Raw genomic sequence first — 17,322 nt, 5'->3', positions numbered from 1 at the left:
TTCACTCTCTCCTCCCAAATCCAGAAAGCACATGAGACTGCATTCCATTCAAAGTAACATTATTAGGGGCACATGGGTGACTCAGTCAGCTGAACATCTGAATTTGGCTAAGGTCATGATCTCAGGGTCCTGGGATCAAGCCCTACATCAGGCTCCCTGCTCAGCGGGGAGTCTGCTTATCCCTCTGTCCCTTCCCCACCTTGTGCTTTCTCTCTCTTTCTCTCAAATAAATACATAACATCTTTAAAAAAAAAAATCCAAAACCAAAGTAACACCCAAAAAACCGAAGTAACATTATCAGGATGATTTCAAATCTGATCTTATGTAAGTTAGACTAGAATTTAACCAGTTGTAACAGAACTGTGATTACATTTGCCTGGCTAGAGAGTGGTTTATTGGTCTCAAATATCCAGAAGCAGTGAAGAAGCTCATGAAGGTGTAGGGTAGCTGCTTAAGGAATTTATCAAGAACCCAGGTTCTTCCCATCTTTATGGTCACCATCTTTAGCATGTGACTTTGGTTCTCAAGTTGACTTCCTCACCTGAAAGTATTGTATCTGTTTTCAATGCAAGAGGAAGAAGAAGGGCAAGGAAAAGAGACAAAGACTAAGACAAATTTGCCAGGTGAAACTGTCCTCTTCAATTAGTTTGCTAGAAAGACTTACCTCCTGCTACCATTTACATCTCATTGGCCACAGCTTGATCACATGGCCACTCTTCCCTACAAGAGGATCCATGCATCTGGCTGTTTGAATCTGGGCACATCCTTTCACCCCCAAAATTGGGTCTCATTGTCAGAAAGAAAAAAAGAAAGGCTACTGGACAGAAAACCAGCAGTTTGTGCCATGTGTGTGTGCATAGTGTATGTATACATATATATTACATATACAATATCATAAGCAAACATTTACACTTTTATTGGTAACCAGTGATTCTTCAGTAGGCACCATCAATGACCATAGCATACCTGTGAGACACTGACTCCGTGGTTGAGAACTTCTGATTTGTAGAATAAAGTCCAAATCCCTAAACAAAATATATCAGGAAGACCTTACTAGTTTGACACCAGCCTACTTTTCTAAATCCATGTGTCACCATCCTCAGTCCTTTGTTTCAGCCACTTGTGGTTTCCTTTATTCTTCAATGTTCCAATTTTTACTCCTTTTTGTTCTTTGCATGTGTCTTATTCTTTGCTGAGAAGACACTTTCTCACTTCTCCCCCATAGGATGAGACTCATTCTGCAAGACTCAGCCCAAAAAGCATCACAGCTCTGGAAACATCCTTCCCTCTCTCAGTCAGATCTGTCTTTGGTACTTTACATACACTTCCATTAGCTCACTTGCCAGTATTTGCTTGTGTTTGTCACTACTGGCAAAGGCTATGGCCTCTTACAGAACAAGGACTATAATCTATTCAACTTTCATATCCCATGGCTCCTGCTGTTCCTGGAATATGCTCAAGACACCTGCTTAGAGAAAAACAACCAAATATTATCTCCAATATATAAATGATCTATAAGGGGCTGACGTGATCTGCTCTCACCATAGTCAGTAAAAAGGTACCGATCTCTGCTCCTCAAACTGAGATCTCAGTGGTTGTCAACAGATAGTGTTTTTTTTTTTTTTGTCTAAATGAATGATAATATTCACTATTACCTGTTCTTTAGCTCTGTTATTGAAAGTTATTCAATTTTGTATTTCCTTTTTTTTTTTTTTTTTTAAAGATTTTATTTATTTATTTAACACAGAGTTCAAGCAGGGGGAATAGCAGCGGGAGAGGGAGAAGCAGGCTCCCCGCTGAGCAGGGAGCCTGACTCGGGGCTTGATCCCAGGACCCTTAACCGCTTAACCGACTGAGACACCCAGGTGCCCCTCAATTTTGTATTTCTTTGCACAGAATTCGAGACACAGTTTGTTCCCTCAAAAAGGCTACTATTTAAGGGAAGAAAAGCTGTATTTAGCTGGCAGTGATTTGAATGAGATGGAAAGAAATGACTAGTTTAACTTTTAGGCTGCTTGGTGGCTGGGGTATTTATACTTGGCAAATGCTTAGTTCTTGTCATTCAGGTGGGTTTAGGAGCTTTAAGGAATTGGGTGAGGATACAAAAGGAAAAGAGAGTCAGAAAACACACACACACACACACACAATCGGACAAGGGGTTAGAGCAGATGTGGTGAACTTCCGGTATGAGGCCACATCTTCCGCCCTCCTTCCCCAAGCGTATGGGGGTGGGGCAGACACCATTAATCAATTAAAACACACTTTTCACCTGAGCCAGGATGTGGTCTTAGAGTACATCTCAACATTACAATGGTCCAGATGTTTTCTCTCAACAAGGAAGGAAGACAAGCCCATCTTTCTCTCATCAATGCATTCTCCATAAGGTCTCTTCAGATCAATATGCTCCCTATGGTTGGGCAAAGAGTGTTTTCCTGATTCTTTTTGCACGATTGAGATTCCAGGTGCTTCACTCTTGTCAAGTCTTTCTCAGTGTTGGAGTTCAGTGTCCTACAGACATAAAGTTCCCAGCACAAGTTCTGCCCTTGAATCCCATTTCTACTGGGGAATGAGAGGGGGCCATCCTACCCATAGACACCATCATTGAGATGGGAGAAACTAACATGTAGTGAATGGCAAGTAATATGCCAAGTGCCTTATTTACATCTTTCTGTTTTTATAACACCCACACAAGATCAGCATCATTGTCCCCATTTTACAGATGAGATATTAGCCTTGCAGAAATTAAATTATTTACCTAAGATCTTACAACTGCTAAGTATGAAGATAAGATTCAGTTTCAGATCTGTGACATACAGCATCATGCTATTGGATTCTGGAGAGTTAATTGTTCCTTTGGTGGTCTTGATATAATTGGCTTCTTGGCTTCTTTTCATGCCACTAAGTACTTAGCTGTTGATAACAGCCTTGAGCTTTCACTTTATACTTTCTTGAGTCTTGCAGACTATAGAAGCAAATAGAAAAATGGATCAGTGTGGATCAGATATGTATGGGAAACAATCAACCTATTTTGGACTTTATGCCAGTCAGGTGTAATTCTGGCCCCTGGGAGATTATCTTGCTGGAAATGGAAAGTGTATTTAGGTTTAATTTTCTCATGTTCCTGTCTTGGCAGGGCAGCGTCCATACCAGGTGATCACCGCCCGAGTGCACCCGGGAGAGAGCAACGCCAGCTGGGTGATGAAGGGGGCCCTGGAGTTCCTGGTCAGCAGTGACCCCGTGGCTAGACTCCTGAGGGAAAACTTCATTTTCAAGATCATCCCCATGCTCAATCCAGATGGTGTCATCAATGGCAAGTATGTCAGGCACCCAGATCAACTGGGTCCTCATTTATGTCACCATGGCAACGCATTGTGTCGCTCAGTGGGTGTGGTTGGAGAGGCCTTGTTACTCTGGCAGGAGTAAATAAATTCTCTTGGGCTTCTGTTAGTGGATACGAATAACAACGCACTCTCCATACACATTGAGGTCGTGTCAGGTTTTTTGTTGTTGTTGTTGTTTTATAGAAGGGCATAGACTCATAGGCAGTTAACTCCAGAGGGGTCCTTAGAAATAATCTGGTGTAACAGTCTTTTTTTTTTAAAGGAGAAAATTAGTGTCCATGCTAATCAAGGGATTTGCCCAGGGCACATGGTGGGTTAGTGGCAAAGTCAGAACTCAAATTCTGATTTCTCCACAGTTAAGACCAGTGCTTTTATTTCCTTACTGATATTTACTGCAGGGGGATCTTTATTCTGAGTTGTATTTTACTGGATTCTGGATACAGCCCCAAGAAGGGCATCACCGTATCCGAATGGGCTGGCGGGCAGGATTGAAAGGGGCTGTGGAATGGCCGGAGGGTCATGGTTGGTTGAAGGAGAGATGGAAGGGGCAGTGCTTCTCCTCACTGCGTTCCTGCCACCTTCAGAACACATGGTGGGAAGAAGGAAGTCCAGGGTCTGATGAGGTCTTTTGGAAGAAGTGGGCATTTTTAGACTTTGCGAGCTGAAGCGCAGAAACCAGAGCGGGTCCCTGAGGTGACATGGCTGGTGGATGGGGGTGGCAGGATTAACGTTCACAAATTCTCAAACCCTGTGGAAAGAGACTAAGGCTTCTTCCCATTGTCATCGAGGATTCTTCTCACTATGGGAATGGACACTGGTATCCTATGGGAAAAACAGAACATAAAATAAGTTAAAAAAAATTGAAAGAAAAATAATTTCAGAGGCTATACATGGAAAAGAATTTAGAGTTTACAATGTCACTATTAGAGAAGCAAAGCACAAGTTTAGAAAATGGAGAAAATAGGGCAATATCACAAGGTGAAATGAGATAAAATGAGAGTTATTTAAAAAATATAAAAAAGAAAACAGAAATTTCAAAGAGATAAAATTTAAAATGGCTTCAACTAAATAAGAGACCATTTTAAGAAAGATAAAATAGTAATTAATTTCCTTAAGGAAAAAATGAAATACATGTTAAGCAGCTGAGAATAGACTAGCTTCAAAGGATAAGCACAGAAAAGAATACTGATCAGTTAAAAAATCATGATAAAATATAAAAAGAGGATCAGAGTACATTCCAAATGATAAAATATGTTAAACTATGCCAAAATGCAAGCAAGTCAAAGCTATAGACTTTAAAAATAAAATTTCAGTATATACCAAAAAAATAAAAAAGGCAAAGAAGTAAAGGATTCGTGTGTTCCTAACAAGTTTCCTGGTTTTGTAACTCCCAGACTCCCTCGTTTTTGGTGGAGGTTTTTGATAGGCAGAGAGTAGGGTCCTTTGTCTTTGCCTGTGGCGACTGGTTGGTCTTCAAGCGCATGTGAGGAATAAGAGGCCAAGTCCCTCATTGAGGAGCATTAATTAGGCCTCTGGAAGCAATTAGCCTTCTTAGCTCTCAAGCTGGACAAGGCTCTAGAGCAGTGTTCCCTCCTGGTCCAGCAGAACTCAGCGGCCTCCTGCCATATGTTACACTGGCTCCAGAGAACAGGTCTAGGACATTAATGAGTGACTCCTCCCTGCTTGAGGCACCCAAGATTTCACTAGCAAGCTCTATCAGCCTAAATGGATGGAAAACAGCTATGCAAGCCATCTTGAGGAACCTGATCCCATTTCAGCATGTTCTCGTCCAAGTTGGCTCTTTCCTGAAGTTTCTCTTTCCATTGAATTGTCAGGGGACTGGTAGAGGATGGAAAGCGTACTGGGTTTAGAGTCATAATTCTAGTGTGCAATCTGGCTCTTCCCCCGACGTACTCAGTTTCCTCTTCTGTTGGAAGAGTAAGGGAACATGCTCCCTATTGACCTGTCTGGGAAAATGTCTCCTAAGCCCAAGGCAATATTCAAGCTCAGGGATAAGTACTGTAGTTTCTTCCATTACAACTGCTCACACCTCCAAATCAGGGGCTTGGTCCAGGTCTTTGGTTGAAAGGTTAATGTGGTCTCAGTCACGGAGCATCCTCCTGGTCTGGACACAGTCATTTTCAGCTCACAGCTGGTTGTTTTGGACTCCCTAATGGCAGGCCAGCTTCTTCTCAGTGACACTACCATTCATCATCATTACCATTATTTATTATGACTAAAATTACCCTTTTTTTTATATTGCATCTTTTATCATGGAGCTCAAGGCACATCATAGATCACTTGGCTCACTGAAACAATTTTGGCTGAAAGGGACTTGGAAACCATTGTGTTATTGTACTGATAGGAAATCCACAGGCCACAGCACACCATTTTCAAAAGACTTGAGACTACAATGGATGCACAGCATCTCACAGTAAAAGCCCTTAAAAGTCTCAGCTCATGAACCCTTCTTAGAACCCACCAGACATATGGTTCATCTAACTTCTACTTGAACTTTTTCTGTGATTGGCATTCCATTTCAGAGCATGACCATTCTGTTGTGCATAACTAGGTGGATTTGTGTTTTTCTGTGCTTTGATATTTGCCCTGTGAACTTCAAACATTTTATGCAGTCCTACCTTGGGGTACCCCGTAGATAAAATTGAATACCCCTTTTACATGCCTCAACTTCCCCATGTGAAGTCCGCTCTGAGTTTAATGTAGTTCGCCTAAACGCCGCTCATGTGATATTGTTTCTGATGTTCTGATCTTCATTGATTTTCTTTGGATAAGGTAACTGAACTGCCCTGTGTGTGGTCTGAATAGCAAAGAAGCAATCTTTGCATAAAGATTGGAGAGCCCAAACCTAAGTGTGATACTTAACTTACTAGACTATACTCTTCTTTCATAAATACTCATGGGCCCCCATGGATTTTGCAAGAATGTGTAAAAGTAGAATAGTTTCCTTTTGTGGTGATGGTAATGGAGCCTCTGAGGATGGCTGAGAGGTTTTGATAACAGTGGTCAGAGAGACAAAGCCAGGATTTTCTAGCAAAAATTTAGTGGGTCTTGCCAAGCCAAAGATCTCTTAGCAACATGTTTCTGTAACAGGAAAACAAACTGTAAAGATGGTTTCCAAAAGAAACAATCTACCATCTTGCTGGCCTGGTTGTTTATATAGAATTGGGCTGAGTTCTAAAGATTCCAGGAGGATCATTGACTCTTATCATTCTTTGCTACCTGGGATAAAAACCAGGGGGTCAACAAATTTGGTCAGGGTGGAAGTGACGATGGTGGCTTATTCAGAGTGTGAAGTGGGAAGAGGGCAGGTGATTGGTGCAAAAGTTTGGCATGGTGTGTAAGTGAGGGGGTTGGAGAGATCTAGCATGGTTTCCAATTTTTGGACTTTTGTTGTTGGGTAGAATGTAGTGACAAAATAATTTTTATGAAGCCAACACACAGCCCAACATTTTATTCACAGGAGAATCAGACTGTATTGATTCTTAGTATATATACAACTCTACAAACTTGATTTTCTTCTTCCAAGGCCATTGTGAAACAGAAACAAGCAACAATAAAGAGCAGAGGGCATACTATGAGTAAACACACCAAGGTATTAAGAAGTAATAGCTGAATGCTCTAGGGGAAACAAATGAAACTATAAAAATCAGATAAAAAATCTTGACAATTTAAACTATCTGGGACCATTTAAAGTTAGTGCCAATATTCCTTTACTCCACTGTGGGTTATAAAGACTTTATTTTACTACAATAAGAGAACTCACAGACTTTATCTAAAAAAAAAAAAAAAAAAAAAATCATTCAGCACCTTTCATGGGCCAAGAAAGAACCTTTTTTTTTGTTTGTTTGCTTGTTTGTTCTTTTCTGTTTGTTTTTACATAGATTTTCTTATGTAATTGTAACTATGGCCCCAAAATGCAGGTCTTCTATCTAATATCTAGGTATAAAATCTTGAGGACACAAGGGTGAAATCTTGGGTCCAGTTTAAGAAGCCGGTGTTACAGAGGCAGGACCAGAACTTCTGTCTATGCTATACCACTTTTCTGTAAGGATTTAAGGGCATTAGGATAAAAAAAAAAAAATGTTCTATCTAGGAGGGTTCATGTATATTATTTCGTCCTGGTCCTTCAAATGTTAAGGAAACTGAAACCAGAGAGGTAAAAATGAGTTATCCCAGATTAGAAAGTTAGTTTGAGGCAGAAATGGCATGAGAAATTGTCTAGATAATTGAAATACACACACATAAACACACCTGTGCCCAAGGTTATATGGCCGGCTTGTGACAGAGCTGGGTTTTGAACCCACTCTCTAGCTCCAAAGCCCATGTGCATTTTGGCCTACTACCAGCCCTTCCCACACCTGGATGGAGATGAAAGTAGAGCCTCAGCCCTGCTCACTGCAACCATCAGGTGGTCTCTGAAATTAGTCTTGTTGGCTTGGACCTTCATATCCAGCATGCCTGGGACAAACCAAGACACAGCCTTGCAGCTTTCTGTAATTTGGGCCCAGGATGAATGAATTGGTTCATCCTCAGTCTTCCTTCATGGGATCTGAATTTGCTGCTGGGCTTTGGCCTCGATACTGCCTTGTCCTGCCAGCCTTCTCCCTCGGAGAATACGTCCTTTCTTCTTGCTGCCTGCTTTTTGCTGTAGGCAACACCCAGCTAATTTTGAATATATTTTTTTTTTTTTTTGTCACGGAGCTTCCATTCCCCTGCCCAATCCGTAGGATATTTTAATTCAGCTGAACTCTTCAGGGTCCCAAAAGGCTGATGATTATCCCTCTTTGGCTGACTTCAGCTTGGGCAGGGCCATGTCCATTCCCTCCTGTTTTGGTATGCTTAGGGCTTCCCTCTGATATAACCTCAACTCTAACTTTTTAATGTATTTCAAATCTCTTCAATATAATTACATAGAGCAGTGGTTACTTCTCAGACTTTTGGATCTCACAGAGCAGTTACATTTGAAAAAAATGGGCCATAGGAAGTATGTAATTTTTTTTCAATTTGCGTAAGTAAGAATGGAAGATACTCTCTGAGGCCCCAGATAACAGATTCGTGAGAAATTCCACATCGGATGTTGCTTGGTTTACCTCCCCACCTGCATGTGATCATACAAGTAACCCAGAGGGTTTGTGCGCTGGGTCTTTAGATCATGGCAGATCAAGGCATCCTTGCTATTTGTACTACGATACATGGTGCTACTGTCCATGAACGTTCCCTGTCAGAGGAAGCAGTATAGTCATTGACTGGATGGGTTATTCCTATTGTCAAGCATCCTGAAAAGAAGCAGGTCCTGGAACAAGAAAAGCTGCCTGACAAATGGTCCTTTAAGAAGAAGAGGTAATTCCCCTGAGCTTGAAATTGGAGAAACTATGGTCTAACCAGAGGTCATAGAGGAAAGATGGCACGTACCATTTGGAGGAAGCCAGAAGAAGCAATCAGTCCCTTAAGTGGCTACTTGAGAATGAGAACAGCTATACCAATAATCAGTTCCAAATTTTCTGTGAGTAGTTACCTTCCGTTACATCATTTATGCTTTAGTAAAGTGTTAATCAGCCTTTCCATCTTGTTTCAGCTGTGCTATTGAGACTTAAAGAAAGTATCTCTGCCCAAGACTGGGGAAGGGGATAAGTGGCCGTCATACTTAGAGAAGAAATTCCTAAGGGAACAGTGAAGAAGAAATACAATAGATAAGCCTTTAGAGTTATGCTCAGAAAAACTGGCACATCAAAAAAAAATAGCATTATTGTTTTCTAATTATAAAAGTGATCCACAAAACAGCCAAGATGTTAGATGTTTCTAAAGATAAGATTTGGTTCACACAGGTGGCAGACGTCTGGAAGTTCAAAAAGGGATGCCAAAGAAACCAAGAGATTAATAACTGCAGAGGCAGGTCCCACCTACAAAGGTGAGGGAAGGAGGGGGAAACGGTGGAGGGACTGGAACCCAGGAGCTGCGGGGGGGAGCTTTACGTAGAGATTGGTATTTGGAACGCTGAGAAGGGGGTCTGACCTGGCCCAGGGGACACAGCTGGGAGGGTGGAAGAGTGTGGAGTGACCTATGTCTGAATGCCAAGGGGACGTATCTGCTGTCACCTGCGAGGGGGCAGTGACGCTGGTGTCCCGCTGCCTAGGGGGCAGGCCTTGACCCAGTTGCCTACTGCGGCTGTAGTCTCATTAACTGGCACTGGAGAGCAGGGAGGGTGTCCTTTGCTTTTTCCCCTGCCTTCTTCTCTCCCTCAAGTACCTCCTGTTGGCAGAACCTACCAGGAGGCCGACTGGTAAGGGAGTCTGAGCATTGTAATTTGCAGTTTTAGCTGCAGTGCGACAGAGCAGACAGCTCAGAGGTGGCTGGTGAGAAGCAAGCACCAAGCATCCATTAGCTGAGCTCTGGACATGCCGTAGCCTCGGACTGATTACTGTATACATGTGAATTCTTTTCAAAAAATAAAATGGTTTTGTGTATGGTTTCCAATGGCAAAAAAAAAAAAAAAGTGTATCATTACTGTAGAAAATTCCAGTGTAGAGAAGAAGCTGAGGGAAGAAATTAAAAAACACCCAAATTCAGGGCTACTGCATTGCATGACTCCAAGAGACATTGTTCACATTATAATCTATGGTAATTACATAGTGCTTCTAGGATTTGGTAACATGGAGGCCCTTCGGGAATTAGGCTGCCCAGACATAAACACTATTGTCAAGTTGGAGAAGGTTCATTAGCCATTTGACTGTAAGCTGACTCCAGGAATGTCAGCTATTTCTTTAAATATATTTCTATCTGTCTTAAGTAAGATCATATATTTTGTAGTATAGTTCATAAACGAACAACATCTTCCTATGGCAAAGAATACAAATAGTATTATTAGTTTTTAAAATAGCTATGTCATAGTATTGACATAATTAATTTAAACAATTCTCCATTATAAACAGTAGGTAGGGGAATATTCTTCTTATTCTCTTGGTGAATTTCTCTGTTTCCTTAAGATAAATTCTCAAAGAAGTCTGTTGAGTTGATGTTATGCATATTTTATATCTGAGACATATTATTGCCAGATTATTTAGAAAATGTGTAGATACAGATTTCTACCACCAATGAGTGAAAGTGCCTGGTCCCCATACCCTTGTAAATACTGCATTGTATCAATCTTCTTATCTTTTTGGTCAATCTGGTAAGATAAAAATATGATTTTAATTTTAATTTTTAAAGTTTTTTTTTTTTTAAGATTTTATTTATTTATTTGACAGAGAGATAGAGAGAACAAGTAGGCAGAGAGGCAGGCAGAGTGGGAGGGGGAGAAGCAGGCTCCCCGCTGAGCAAGGAGCCCAATGCGGGGCTCGATCCCAGGACCCTGGGATCACGACCTGAGCCGAAGGCAGCCGCTTAACTGACTGAGCCACCCAGGCACCCCTTAATTTTAATTTTTAAACTTATGAAAAAATTTACTCCTATTTTGCAGGTGAAAAGAACACTGAGGCAAAAGATTGGATGACATACATAAGGTCAACTACATATCTGATGTTTCAGAGTCAGGGATTAAACTCAGGTTGGCCTGGTTGCAAAGCTCATGTTCTTCCCCCTTGGCTGTGAGCTCCACTCATGTCCAAGCTTCTAGGCAGTCATCTTGGCGACTTGCCTCTTGAATGTTTTTAGCATAGAGTCTGGGAGGTGGTAAGTGCCTCATAGATGTTTGTTCAATCTAACCTGGGGTGCACCTGACCTTGCTAAAGTGTTTTAAGGTGTGGACCTCTACATAGATCATTCTAGACCAGAGCAAGGGCTCTAAAAAGCTTTGAGCCACTTCTGTGAGAAATGAACCGTTGGATATATATTTAGTTAAATATTAGTACTTAAGTATTGGTGCACCACCCATAATGTTTTATTATAGGTTAGATCACGAGGGCAAATTTGTATCCTACCCATTTGAGGGGTGGTTCCTATTGAACTTGTGGGCACCATAATTACTTGGTCTTCTACTTTTCTTCTCTTTGTCTTAGTCATCATTCACTGTCTTGAACAAACAACTGAGGTCACATTGGGGAACCTGGTTGATTGTCTAGGCAGTCTCCAAAAGACTAGGGTTTAGTATGGGGCCTCTGGATCCTCCCAAGCTGGGAGGATTTATACCCTTAGGGGGAAGTGATTCATTCCTTTATGGACTCACTGTCCATATTTGGCTTCTAAAGCACTGATTTTCAGTGTGCCTGTGGGTGAGTTCTGTAGTGTTTCATGCAAGGGCAGTAGAGCAGGGATCCTCTGTCCAGGAGAGAAAGAGGGGCAGGGAAAAGCAGGGGGACCAGTAAAGGACACTAGTTATCACATGGGCACCCTCCCAGTAGGTCTGTCTGTCTCTGTCTTCCTCAGCAAGGCACTGTGTCCCCTTCTCTGAGGGCTTAGATGACCACAAGCTGAAGAGGGTATCAGGTGAAAGTTCTCCATGCTTTGTGGTCTCTGGGAAGCTGAGTGATGGGGTCCATGTGGTCTGTCCAAATGACGCTGATGGTCATGATGACATGCCATGATGGGATATGAGAGTAATACTCTCCTTAAAACTCTCATTCCAGAGTTTTAGCTCCAAATTGTCCCTCCAGCGAGGCCAGGGGAATCTGAAGTTTCTGCTGTGGAATCTCCCTGTGGAATGTTTGCTAGCCAGAGATCGTATTTCTTAGCAAGTAAAGCTTAGCCTATACCAGTCATCCACTCTTCTACTGTGGAGCCCAACGGCCCTTCCTGGGAGCTGACAAAGGAACGCCAACTTGCAGTTATGTACTTGTAAAATTTAGGCTGTTTTGCCAGTTTGTACTGCTTGGAACAGGGTAGAATTATCAGTGGTTGGCTATTTTGGCTCTATTTGTTTTTAGGAAAATTAAAATGTTCTGGACATGGAGCGAAGGTTGGCTATTTGGATGGACATGTCAGTGTGGGTCTGGTTCTAGCCTGTTTGTATGTCTCTGTGTTAAGGATCTCTGGGGAGAGATGGGCAAAGTGCATTTAATCTTTCTCCTTTTTTTTTTTTTTTAAAGATTTTATTTATTTTTACTTGAGAGAGAGCGTGAGAGAGGGAGACCACAAGTTGGGCAGGTGAGAGGCAGAGGGAGAAGCAGACTCCCCACCGAATGGGGAACCCGATGTGGGGCTCGATCCCAGGACCCTGGAATCATGACCTGATCCGAAGGCAGACGCTTAACTGACTGAGCCACCCAGGCACCCCTAATCTTTCTCTTTGCTTTACTTTCCTTATTATTTGAAAACAGGGGAAAATGTTATTCTGATCCGGAAGGGGTTATTTGGTCTGAGGAACTATAATTTTCTCCGTTTACTTCCTGCCTTCACTAGAAACAAGGAAGTCTCAGTCCATTTTTGATGCTAAGATATTCTCCTAGATACAGAAAGGGAACATTTATAGGAATATTTTAATCTGACTGATTTTTTTTTACAAATTGTAAAATGAAAGGCAGTTACACATTTAAATTTTTTTTTAAAGATGCAGAAGTGACTTTTTGCCTTAAATTCTTCCCTTGCAAATATCTCAGTAATTCTGAAATCATGGTCTACAGGGATTTTGTGGGACATCCAGGAGTTTCCTTCTAGGATGTGGAAGGAGGTAGAGGGATCCATGAAGAACATGGCATTTGGCACGTTGTCCAAACCTCTGGACATGCACCATAGAGGAGTGTGGGCTAAGAGAACACTGAGGGTCCTGGTTCTAGAGGGAAATGTGGCACACTCACTCTTACAGATGAACTTTTTTCATAGAGATCAACAAGAAAATTATTTGCTCTGGGAACTCTTAAAATCCTGCTGCTAAGTCATTTGCATAGTGTTTAGTGATGCATAGTCCTAGGGGCAGGGAGTTGTGGGAGAGCCTTCCCAAGGGCTTCCTTGTCCATACCCATTCCTACATACAGAGAGGGAGTCAGGAGCTTGAGTACTCCGTTTGCCTTCCTCAGACATTGCAGTTCTGAACAAATATTACTATTTATTATTCCTAAATTTAGGGTTATTAATTATATCAGCATAAACCTAATTTATGCCATCATAAACAGCAATAATAAATGCTGCCAAATGCTAATACCCAGCTCTTGCCAACTGTGCCTGTAGCTGATGGGTTTCCACCCCCCCCCCCCAACTTCCCAGAAGCATTAAATTAAAAATGATTCAGTGTTGCAGAATCATTGATCAAGTTGGGGCTGAGGCTCTTGGGGAAATGCGCTTGTTTGTTAAGTGCTTTGCTCCCTCATTGGCTGGGCAACTTCTGATCTTTGTGCTCTGGTGTTTCTCTATTCCTTCTCCGGAGGAAGAAACAGGGGCAGCGATGCAGGCAGGGAGGGGGGTAGATGAACATCTATTCTTCTGTCTCAGTTTCCCCTTTAGCTTTCTCTCTTCTCAGCATCCCCTGCCTCACACTTTCATTCAACAGAAGTCTTTATAAAGCAAACCCTTGGGTATAATACAGATGTATTATTTCTCAATTCCCATCACATCTACCATGTGCTGAATGATGTATGTTCCATAGCTCCCTGAAATACATGAGGGTCTGTATCTGGGAATAGGAGGCACAGCCCTAACCACCCCCACAATACCGAGGGTGCTGTTCCTTTTGCCATTTGCTCTTGGGGTGTTCTGCTTTTGTGAAGGAAAAGGTGATCCAGTCTCCTTGTTATCAGAGTCATAATAAGATCTCACTGCCTTTCTCAAAGGAAATAGTTTGTGCTTTTCCTTGTTTGGCTGACTCTGTCTTTCTTTTTCTTCATCTGGGATGATTGTGATCATGATTCAGTACAAGGAATTCCTACTGGGCAATCAGAAGACCGAGGCTTTGGTCAGAATTAGCTTCTTTCCAGCCATGGGGCTTTGGACAAATCACTTAACCTCTCCACTCCTATTTCTTCAACTTATTAAGAGGTTAGTAAGCCCTAACCATGGCACCTCACTTGATTAGTATCGTGATCAAATACTGTAGTACTTTGAAACTGTTAAGTACTGTCTGAAAGTACAAAAGTAAAAGTTCCTCTGATTGCGTTCGGATGCCTGAATTTCAATGGTGAGCCATGCAAAGCTCCTCTCAGTAGTCGAGACAAGCAGGCTTAATGATTTCCTACTTCCATCTCTCAGTTTCTCAAAGAGATCCAAGATAAGGTATGGCAGTGGGATAGAAATTCTGCAGAGGGAGGGACAAGGTCAAAAGATGAAAAAGGTGAAAAAAACTCCTTTATTTATACATAATATAATATGTGTAATTTATATGTCATAATATATAGTATATATAATATTTATCTTACCATATATAATATATACAGATATTTTAAATGCATAATATTTTACTAAAGCTTTGCTTGTCCTTGTGATTTTAAAATTATGGAGAAGGTGTAGGACTGAATAAATTTTATAAAATATATAGCAGTAGAGAAAGCTTGGAATTGGAGGAATTCAGCCAATGCCTTTTTCCCTCCTCATGCTTACTCTTTTTTTTTTTTTTTTAAGATTTATTTATTTATTCCAGAAAGAGAGAAAGAAAGGGCATGAGTCAGGGGAGGGGCAGAGGGAGTGAATCCTCAAACAGACTCCCCAACTGATCTGAGTCCTGTGTGGCTGGATTGGGAGCTGAATGGGGGGGCTGGATGGGGAGCTGGGTGGGGAGCTGGATGGGGGGCTGGATGGGGGGCTCAAACTCATGACCCATGAGATCATGACCTTAGCTGAAACCAAGAGTCAGCTGCCTAACCAACTGAGCCACCCAGGTGCCCCTCCTCATGCTTGCTCTTAAAATAGATTTAGTTGTTTCGTTAGACAAAAGTCTGGCTTCTTTCCTTTTAGAAACCAGCCTACAATCAGCTTCAGGCCATCTCACATAGCGTTTCAGGGTGTCTGTCAGGAGCAGTGTCTGTGATTGGTAGAACCTGTCTTCTTTTCTGCCTGGGGACAGCCTCTCAGGTGTACCCAGCCTGAGCATCACAGCGTTATGGCACCCCCCCCCCCCCCCCCGCCCCAATCCATCCCTGGGAGCCCTGGTTCCTAGGAAAGTGCGCCCCATCAGGAACCAGAAGGAATTGCGCCTGTCAGGCTGCACTGGAGAATTGCCTGGGGCTTCATGCTCTCCAGTTTTGGGTCCTTCTGCCAGCAGGCCAGCGTTTATAAACGGGAAAGTCAAAGGCAGCACATCAGCCTTGGTAATGTGGAGCCACCCTCCCTGGCCTGACTTCTATGGTGTCTTTTCCTCGGTTATTTATCTCTCTGAGCCACCTAGCCCTTTTGAATTATTAGCCTGATTCCTTCATTGCCCTGCTTCCTTCTTGCAAATATGCTCCTATACATCTTCACTCCGTAGGAAACACTTTCTTTTCTATTTACAGCTTCTCCCTGCTCCCCACCCCTCCCCCTGGCCCAATAATGGCCAAGGAGATAAATAAGAAACATAACTCTTTTTGGCTATTATTTTTTTTCTTACTCTGCACAGTAATATATTTAATAACAAGAAAACAAATCTTATTACTAAAGTAATTACAATAAATAAAAAATAACTGAGAGTGGAGTCTAAGGAAGGGGCATGTCAGGGGAGTGATTGCGACAGGATTTTAAAAATTTAATTTACTAGTGCCAGTCTCACCGCTCTGTTGATGCCTCCCTTAGGAGATTGTGTCTAATTAGAGAGGGTTGTTATTGCTCTTTGAATACATACCCACCCCTAGTTAACTTATACTTGGGCCTTTAAAGGCGAATTCTGGCCCGAGGAATCCCTTGAGAAATTTCCTTGTCAGCAGCCCCATGCTGGGAACAGCACCATTTCGCATGTTACGTTGTATCATCATCAAAGCATGGGAATTGCAAAGAATTACTTGGCATGCTTCCCTGTGACTGTAGATAATCTTCCCCTTAACCATGCATACAGATGGGTATTCCCCCTGACATTTGTGAATCTGAGTAGAGTTCACAGAGCATCCCTCCGTCAAACAGGCTGGTGCTGACCAATTCTTAGAATTAAAATGTTTCTCCTTGTAGCCAATCTAATTTTATCTGCAAGCAATTTCTGTCCCTTTGTTCTTGCATGGTCCCCAGTAGAAATGGGAACGGTTATTTTTCTTCATTAAGTGTGACTATCATCCTATTTATGAGAGCCATCTTTCCAAGTCCTTTTGAGAAGCTCCTTATTTGAGTTCACTTCTCCTCTTTAACCTAAATCATGTATGGTTTGCAGTTAGTCTCAACACGTGGTATTTTTTAACGATAATATAATTGTCACTGTTTGGTTTCCAAGTCAGGCTTGAGTGTGGAAGGCAGACCGGGCATGGGTATGACAGCTTAGCCATGCTTCTTGGCATCACGTCAGCATCATCTCAACCCCAGACACACTTATTAATTCATTATGTGGGCATGTGCTCTACTAGCTTATTCTGGCTGATTGGTCTTAGTCATCCACACATTTGAAATCTGGGACTAATGCACAGTTTATTTATTTACTTTTTTTTGATGTCACACCACCTCCTCTCCCGACCATCACCATCACCACCATGTCCATGATCACAACCAATATCAATGACAAGAAAATGGCCAATATTGCTGAGCGCTTAACATGTGCTTGAAAAGGCTGAACATTTTACACACATCACCTCTTTTAGTCCTCACGACAACTCTCTGTGGTACATACTAATATGACTTTACTCAGGAGGAAACTCATATTTTCAGGGCAAAATAAATGTCTAAGTGATGTAGGAAAGACGTTAGGGTTCGAAGCCGACAACCAAGAAAGAATTCTTGAGACGTCTTTGGTGCAAAAAGGTGATTTTATTAAAGCACGGGGACAGGACCTGTGGGCAGAAAGAGCTACACTGGAGTCATGAGGAGTGGCCCAACTTATATACTTTTAAGTTGGGAGGGGGTTAGGGATAGCACAAGTCTCTAAGGAATTTTGGAAGAAAGGGACCTTGAGGGGGCTGGCTATTGTTGGGAAAAGGTCGTTTATTAC

At 42.1% G+C, this 17,322-nt stretch overlaps 1 protein-coding gene across 1 annotated transcript in view; it reads left to right on the top strand.

The window, feature by feature from the left end:
* The window catches only part of AGBL1 (ATP/GTP binding protein like 1), a 582,976-nt gene that overhangs the window by 343,604 nt on the left and 222,050 nt on the right, over positions 1–17,322 (top strand). Inside the window, exon 18 of the mRNA XM_032391919.1 lies at positions 3,134–3,314. Coding sequence (XP_032247810.1) covers positions 3,134–3,314 — 181 coding nt within the window. The remainder of the gene's footprint in view (positions 1–3,133; positions 3,315–17,322) is intronic.

This window comes from Phoca vitulina, unplaced genomic scaffold (genome assembly GCF_004348235.1).
Source record: "Phoca vitulina isolate PV1807 unplaced genomic scaffold, GSC_HSeal_1.0 scaffold65, whole genome shotgun sequence".
NCBI classification, from domain to species: Eukaryota; Metazoa; Chordata; class Mammalia; order Carnivora; family Phocidae; genus Phoca; species Phoca vitulina.
Note: the sequence above shows the minus strand (reverse complement) of the source record. Positions and strands in the feature narration are given on the sequence as shown.